The following is an 8778-nucleotide window of genomic DNA, read 5'->3' as shown; positions in this document are numbered from 1 at the left end:
GCAGGAATTCTGTGTAGCTTTCTATAAGGTTCTGCAGGTGTGGATTTCTTTTGGTGCTGTTTAAAGCTGGCAATGCTTTGATTCCCATGGGTCTAATTCTTTAACAGGGTGATCTGAAGTGTTGTTGTGTTGGAACAATATGCTGCTAAAATGCTTCTTTCATACTTGGAAGCTTAAAAATGCCGACTCACCCCTGTCAATCTTCTCCTCATTGGTGTTCTCCATAATGACAAACTTCTCACAGACTGCAAATGTTGGCAATGTTGAAGAGATAAACTGCCCAAACCTGGGAAAAAAATCAATCATAGCCATAAATAAATGAAAGAAAGTCCAGAATTACAAATGATTATTTTGTGATCGAAAATTATTTTGTATGTGTAAATTGTACATAGTGTTCCTTAATAATTAGTCACCCCTGCTTCTAAATAAAGTATGTTCTGCAGCAAAATCAGACAGATTTGAAAGAATCAGTCACTTCTGATTCTAATCTTCTAGAAATGTGTTGTCTTTGACAGCCTACATTTAAAATGGGCATACAACTCTCCATTTACCTGAGTAGGTCATATGAGTTGGGGAAGCCTTGAAGCAGGAGACTGAGGACATTGCCGATGGCAGCGATGGTGGGCTGAGACAGAGATTGATCCCTCAGAGTCAGCAGCAGTCTGGGGATCAATTGAAACTCCCGCAATAGTTTGGCATTCTTAGCAGCTTCACTGAGAACAGAAACAAGTACACATTGTGTTAGTGATAGCAGTTTAACAACTGCAGGTTTGACTCTGCACCTCTGGAGTTTAGGAACACTGTTCACTCTAAAGGCACCTTCACACCAAGGACGATAACTATAAAGTTAATAATCTAGAGAATAGCAAAGTCCACATTACAACTATAACGATAAAGACACAGAGGAACAATATCGTTGGAATCACTCTGATGACATGCAGTGTGTGCTTATATTAAACAGAACGTTACAGTCCATCCATAGATGTTAAAGTTATTGTTCTTTTTGAGAACGGGCCTTTAGACTGTCGTGGAAATTCTGACTTAATAAAGTAATAAAATAATTGTGAAGACTGCGAATGAAAAACCAAACAGTTTTGTCTTTGTCTTGCTTTAATTCTCTGCAGAGAAGTGATCTGTTTGACACACAGTTGAAGCTGTGAGCAAAAGAGGTAAGAAATAGGCTCACAGCCCAGTTTTTATAGTCAAAAGTATCCATTTCAAGATAACAAAATCCCTCATCTAACCAATGAAATGGCTGTATTACATCACCCCATGGTACCACTCGCTAAAATGTCGATATCTGGTTATTCTCAAAGCTTGTTTGTTCCTGGTACACAACTTCTTTGAAAAGACCCCATTCACTCTATAGGTTACCATTGAATACTTATTGAGTACTGATTAAAGATTACATTCAAAAGATGCATGTAAGATAAATGTATTAAAGTGAGATCAATGCAATCAATCCAAATGTAAAAAATTCCATAACAAAACATAAATCAGATCTCTCCTCTTCTACTGTATATGATGTACTTCATATGGAAGTAGACCTCAAATGTCCATGTGATGTATTTTAGATACCATGTGATGCATATGTTGTTCTGTAAGTGCTGCTGGTTAACCATCATAATGTTAATGCTTAATGTACACTCTAACACTTCTCTACAGGGCTGAAGGAATCCAAAGAAAGTCCCATTATATCGCAGAAAGGCTTATATCGATTGCCCCGAATCAAAGATTCAATAAAGAGTGTTAGAGTATGGATGGATTACCTGGATTCAGTCAGAAGTTCAATGAAGTGCTCGAAGAGAGAGAGGTGCAGTTCATAGGGAGCATGAAGCCAAACCTGAAAGTCCAACAAATTAAACATTTTATGTCATTATATCATGAAAAACCAACAAATGTTTATATCTTCTGAAATAAAAGAAGTTTTAGAACTGAAGACCACTACACAAAATTTATACATCCTAACAGGATGTCAATCATTCTCTGTATATGTCGGATGTGAGTAATGGGGGAAAAAAAAAAAGTCACAGCATCACTAAGGCTCCTCTGGTGTAGGGCTGCATGATATATCGCATGTGATATTTAATGCGCATCTTGTCAGTAAAGCCGTTTCTGTAATCAGCGGTAAATCTCCATCACGTGCGTGCTTTCACATGAAGCAGCATTTACTACAAAGAGCCGTTGTTCACTGACAAGCTGCGCAAAACCACGTTCATATATGCATTTATATGCATATAAGCACACACGTGATGGAGATTTACCACTGATTACAGAAACGGCTTTACTGACAAGATGCCCATTAAATATCACATGCGATTTATCATGCAGCCCTACACCAGAGGAGCCTTAGTGATGCTGTGACTTTTTTTTTTTCATGCAGCCCTAACTCTGGTGTGAGCTTCGCACCTCAAAATCACACAGCAGGTCCTGGAAGGCTGTGGAGTTGGGGATGATTGAGGTCTCGTGGCCACTATCGACAGTTCCAACGAGGGAGAAGGTCAAGTGCAGAATATGGCTGTTCAACAGCGGGCGTTTCTTCTTCAGCAGCATGGCCAACAGCTATAACAGAAGACATTAAGTTAAAGAAGATCATTCAGGCAAATGATCTAAAGTTGACAGGGAAAAAACAACAACAGAAGGTCTATGTGAAAGAATGATCTGCTATATTTTCCTTAGTCTACTCATTTCAGGATTCAGTGATCAGTTCAGTTTAAAACAGGCTGCAACCCAACACTCAGCCATTCATTTTCCTTACACCGTGACACCACAATCAACATTAGCTCCGTGAAACATCAGATCAGTTCAGTTTAAAACAGGCTGCAACCCAACACTCAGCCATTAATTTTCCTTACACCGTGACACCACAATCAACATTAGCTCCGTGAAACATCGCATTCTCTCTACAGACCCTATTAAAGCAGCAGAGAAATAAAACAATGCACCATCTGTTAGGTTCAAACCAGCACATCCCAGCATGCCCCACCCTTAAGAACCCTCACTTATCACATCAATTGGCTGTCACCGGTCACAACAGCCCAGGCTCACTGTTATCATTTAATTTGCCACCTCATTGGCTCATAACATCCTACAGCTACAGCTGTAGAGAACAGAGGACATCCTCGGTTCAAAGTTCACTGATAATTGTTATTGCAGCCCACCTGGTAGCCTTTGATACGCTCCATCTCCTTGCTAGCTAGCGGGTTGCTCTTGACAACACACACTAATGCTTTTACTGCAGCATAGAGACCCTCCACATCTGAAGCCATGGCAACCAGGCCCAGAATGGCAGCTGCTCCTCCGATGTACTGGAGGTTGGTGGCCACCGGTTTGCTTATGAAGGCGCGCACACCTACATGGAACAAGATTGCAGCTATAAATACATGAACACTGAGAGAAAGGGCCGGTTTATTGGAAAAGCTGTATTGTGCCGCTTCATTTTTTTTTTTTGCACTCACCCAGGTAACCGATGACTGCTGCTCCAATGGTCCTGGCCGACCCGTTGAGATGGCCCACTGCATTATGGACGAGTTTGACTGGTGTGGCACTTTCATGAGAGGAAACCCCCAGCTGAAAGGGGATGAAAACATCACTCTGAGCAGCTTTCATAAAATGATCATTAAAATAACTACTCATGGGCAGGACAAGGAATCTGCACTGCAAATTTCTGCAGAATTGGAAGACTCGTCCTTCAAAAGTTCTAGACATTCTGCACCCCTTGCATATTTATTTCTTAAATATTTTGGCTAAATATGTATTACTTCTTCCAGCTATTAAAAAGTGTCCAATACTAAAATTCTGCAGATGACGCACTAAAATTAGTGAAGATAATATGTAAAAGGTCTGCAGATTTCCACAAAAAGCTCTGCTGATATTTACATTAGTTACATGTCCTCATTTATACAGAATTTTTTTATACAAATCATTCACAAAACTTTTCTACCCTAAGAATTCTGCATATTTTGACTAAAAATCAGCAAAGATTTTTTTTAAAGAAATTAATCATTTATTCAGCAAGGACACATTAAATTAATCAAAAGTGAAAGCATATACATTTGTAATGTTACAAAAAAAATTGATTTCAAATAAATGCTGCTCTTTTTAACTTTCTATTCACCAGAGAATCACAGTTTCCTCAAACATATTAAGCAACACAACTGTTTTCAACATTAATAATATGAAATGTTTGAATAAAGGCTTTTTATACATTTTGGAACTGGAAGAAGTGCCTTGGATCCGTAGTTTCTATAAATATGAAATGTTTCTTGAGGACCAATTCTGCATATTAGAATGATTTCTGAAAGATCATGTGACACTAAAGCCTGAAGTAATGGCTGCTGAAAATTCAGCTTTGCCATCACAGGAATAAATAACCTTTAAAATAGAAAACAGTTATTTTAAACTAATATTTGACAATATTACTGGTTTTACCATATTTTTGATCAAATAAATGCAATATTGGTGAGCAAAAGAGAAATTTTTCAAAAACATAAAAACATTTTTAATGACCCCAAACTTTTGAACAATAGTGTAGGTCTGCTTATGGTCTTGATTATTTGGTGGTTGTTCAGATTATTAAATATGACAACTTTAAATGTCAAAAAAAAAAAAATAATAATACAATGCAAAATCAAATTTCTTTTTATTTTTAATGTTTAACTTGTTCAAATTCATTACAACAAATTAATATATCAATATTTAATTAAAATTTTACATCTTATCATTTAAGTACATTATTTTAGCAAAAGAGATAGCAGGGTGAGAGTGAGACTGCTTACTGTACCTGTTTGGCGATGGCTTTGCTGTCCAGTTTGTTGTAGACTTTTCGTATCTTGGCCACAGTGAGAGTAGATACAGAATGAGCAAAGAGACTGAAGGAGACCTTCTCTTCAGGAACCAATCCAACAGGACAGGGTGGCACAGCCTCAGTCTTTGAGTCTTTACCTGGATGAATGAGAGGAAACAGTTAAAACTCACAACATGCAACTACATATAACACACATAAGATGTGCATAACATTTAATCAGTACAACAGCCATTAATTTACAATAAACATCTACTTTTAAAATCAAACATCTTGTAGTTCCTTGTTATTCACCTCAGTGTGACACATCAGGTACTCACATGGCAAGTAAACAGCTTGGAAACTGCCTACATAATTGGGTCCCAGCTCATAGATGGCAGCCACACTGGCAGCAGGCAGCACCTCCTCCAGAAAGTGAGTGGGCCCCAGTCGCCAGACCAGAGCGGAGAGCTGGCGCTGGGCCGGTGGTGTACCGATGTAGCTGTACACCGTGCTCACCACAGGTGGGTTTGCGGAGGCAGAGCCACCGGGAGCATTGTGAACATAGTGCAGCTACAAAGACAACCACAATGAGAAACAAAAGAGGTGAGTGTGACCTTATCGGGAATAATGCCTTTTATTTTAAATATACATTATTTAACAGTAGTCTTGGGAACTGGTGTTTGAACTGCTAATGAAGCAAGAGAAGAACCACTTTGCATCAGATTGCAGATCTGACGGCAATTTTGAGTTATGCTAAAGTTTGAAATATTAGTTAAAATCTTTAAAAGGGGGCAGAAAATAATGACATTTCTGCAGAAAAAATAATAACGGCACCGTTTCCTATTACTTAAGTCAAAACAAAATTAAGGTGTCTACATCAGGAGCTGGGCCACACCTTGACTGTGCTGACCATCTGGCCATCGATGTAGAGAGTCGCCATGCTGTTCTTCAGCATTCCCTTGCTCATAACTAACACCAGGTGGTGCCACTGTCCCTCGGTGATGAGGTCAGCGCAGCGGAAGCGTGCACAGCAGGGCAGGATCTCATAAAAGGAGGACTCCTCACTGAAGTCATCCACTGCAAAGGGAGACAGGAAATTATGTCAAGTCACTAACCACAGACAAAGGAACTTTTCCTCTGCATTTCAGAAGGAACGGGTTCTTAAACCCTGCATTAAAGTGGCTTAATTGTCTACTTCCAATTTGCCCATGAAACGTAAGCGTGGTGACATCATAAGCTAAATTAATATTTAAATTATATTAAATAAATATTTTTTTGTGTGTGTGTTCACAAACATCAGCATTTTGAAAGTCTGTAATAGATTTGTTCTTATTTACTCTGCATTCCACATCATTAGAACTTTGCTGACATAAACCGAAAACAAAGATGTAGAACAGGACGTTGTAGGAAACACTTGCCGTAGGTCTGAAGCAGCTCTTCCTTAGTGGACACAATGAGAGATCGGTCTTTAGCAGAGAGCATGATGGCCAGGCACACGTAGTGCTGCTCAGACGAGGTGGCCCTTCGCACCACCTTGAGCAGACGCACAGGATGGCTTTGGGGCGGCGTGCTGAAATGCTCAACGCAAAACCATGTTGAGTAGCTCAGGCCAGATGGGGGTGGAAAGAAACGCTCGCCTGAAGAGATGAAAATGAGGACATTCAATATTAGGAGTTACTTTCTCTTTTTGCATCATTTTGATGTAGACTGACACAAAACATTCACAGCTGTCCAATGCTACATGAATATTAATGTTGATTATTCTCAGAATAGTTTTTTTATTGGACAGATAAGACTGCTTTTAAATTCTGATGGTGCTTGAACAAGCAATGAATGGTAAAGTGTTACTTATGTGATCTTGAGGGACAATACTTCTGTTTTTGCAAATTTGTCTACCGTTCAAAAGTTTGGGGTTGGTACGTTTTTTATGTTTTTGAAAGAAGTATATCTCTGTTTTAATATGTTTTCAAATGTAATTTATTCTTGTGATGAAAAAGCTGAAATGTCAGCAGCCATCACTCCAGTTTTCAGTGTCACATGATCCTTAAAAAATTATTCTAATATGGTGATTTGCTGCTTAAGAAACATTTCTTATTATTATCAATGTTAAAACGGTTGTGCTGATTAATATTTTTGTGATATTTTAAATATACACTGAACAAAATTATAAACGCAACACGCTGTCTGCCATCTGCCCTGCCCTGTTCATCCGTGAAGAGAACACCTCTCCAAAGTGGCAGACGCCATCGAATGTGAGCATTTGCCCACCCAAGTCGGTTACGACGACGAACTGCATGTGAGCATTTGCCCACCCAAGTCGGTTACGACGACGAACTGCATGTGAGCATTTGCCCACCCAAGTCGGTTACGACGACGAACTGCATGTGAGCATTTGCCCACCCAAGTCGGTTACGACGACGAACTGCATGTGAGCATTTGCCCACCCAAGTCGGTTACGACGACGAACTGCATGTGAGCATTTGCCCACCCAAGTCGGTTACGACGACGAACTGCAGTCAGATCGAGACCCTGATGAGGACGACGAGCATGCAGATGAGTTTCCCTGAGACGGTTTCTGACAGTTTGTGCCGAAATTCTTTGGTTATGCAAACCGATTGTTGCAGCAGCTGGTGGCTGGTCTCAGACGATCTTGGAGGTGAAGATGCTGGTGTGGTTACACGTTGAGGCCGGTTGGATGTACTGCCAAATTCTCTGAAACGCCTTTGAATGTTCATTTCTCTACCATAAGCCGTCTCCAATTCACGGGCAACAGCTCTGTTGGACATTCCTGCAGTCAGCATGCCAATTGCACGCTCCCTCAAAACTTGCGACATCTGTGGCATTGTGCTGTGTGATAAAACTGCACATTTTAGAGTGGCCTTTTATTGTGGCCAGCCTAAGGCACACCTGTGCAATAATCATGCTGTCTAATCAGCATCTTGATATGCCACACCTGTGAGGTGGATGGATTGTCTCGGCAAAGGAGAAGTGCTCACTAACACAGATTTAGACAGATTTGTGAACAATATTTGAGAGAAATAGGCCTTTTGTGTACATAGAAAAAGTCTTAGATCTTTGAGTTCAGCTCATGAAAAATGGGGGCAAAAACAAAAGTGTTGCGTTTATATTTTTGTTCAGTATATAAATACTAAAAAATATTTTGAACATTGAACATTTGAGATGGAAATCTTCTTTATGTAAATGCATCAAAAAGTTTAATAATTTATTTACATATATATATATATATATACAATGCTTTTACATAAAGATTTCCATCTCAAATGTTCCATTTTTTTAACTCACTTGTTATCAATATTATACGTCCATGCTGAAAAATTTGTATGAATAATAATCTGACCCTAAAATTTTACACTTAATAGAAGTGTCTATTAAAGCTCTTAATATAAAGCTCTTTCTGATTCTGATTATTATCAGCATAATTCAACAGATCTTAATATTTGTTTTGCATTTTTGTAAGCATTTATTTTCAAGTTCAAATTAAAAAATGCATTAAACTTTTTTTAATGTGGTTTGGGGACCAACATCATCACTGAATAAATCTTCTTGGACTTTGCATAATGATCTATTACATCAAGCACACATTCTTGAAAATTTAGCCTAAGCTACTTAGATACAACAAATCTACTTTGGCTTGTACAGGAACATCCTAGACAGAAGACAGGAACAATGTACTAGACTGCAGGGGATCTGAATGAAACTCTCCGAGCAAGAAATGATGATGGCATCGACAAAAATAGGTCAGAGAATATGATGCAGGAGTCTATCTATTAATACTGAAATCATCCATTCGAGAGAGAGAGAGAGAGAGAGAGAGAGAGAGAGAGAGAGAGAGAGTCTATTTAAACTCTTATTCGTTTATACACTGAACAAAATTATAAATGCAACACTTTTGTTTTTGCCCCCATTTTTCATGAGCTGAACTCAAAGATCTAAGACTTTTTCTATGTACACAAAAGGCCTATTTCTCTCAA

The 8778-nt window shown here is 38.9% G+C and overlaps 1 protein-coding gene across 1 annotated transcript in view; it reads right to left on the bottom strand.

Moving 5' to 3' along the window:
• The window catches only part of wdfy3 (WD repeat and FYVE domain containing 3), a 75676-nt gene that overhangs the window by 26996 nt on the left and 39902 nt on the right, over positions 1-8778 (bottom strand). Inside the window, exons 19-28 of the mRNA XM_016477539.1 lie at positions 6205-6423; positions 5682-5863; positions 5125-5356; positions 4784-4944; positions 3459-3570; positions 3162-3352; positions 2410-2562; positions 1770-1843; positions 552-713; positions 192-286 (exon numbers count right to left, since the gene is read on the bottom strand). Of these exons, the coding sequence (XP_016333025.1) occupies positions 192-286; positions 552-713; positions 1770-1843; positions 2410-2562; positions 3162-3352; positions 3459-3570; positions 4784-4944; positions 5125-5356; positions 5682-5863; positions 6205-6423 (1581 nt within the window). The remainder of the gene's footprint in view (positions 1-191; positions 287-551; positions 714-1769; positions 1844-2409; positions 2563-3161; positions 3353-3458; positions 3571-4783; positions 4945-5124; positions 5357-5681; positions 5864-6204; positions 6424-8778) is intronic.

This window comes from Sinocyclocheilus anshuiensis, unplaced genomic scaffold (genome assembly GCF_001515605.1).
Source record: "Sinocyclocheilus anshuiensis isolate Anshui unplaced genomic scaffold, SAMN03320099.WGS_v1.1 scaffold697, whole genome shotgun sequence".
In the NCBI taxonomy this organism is placed as follows: Eukaryota; Metazoa; Chordata; class Actinopteri; order Cypriniformes; family Cyprinidae; genus Sinocyclocheilus; species Sinocyclocheilus anshuiensis.
The sequence above is the reverse complement of the archived record's forward strand: the minus strand, read 5'-3'. Positions and strand labels throughout refer to the sequence as shown.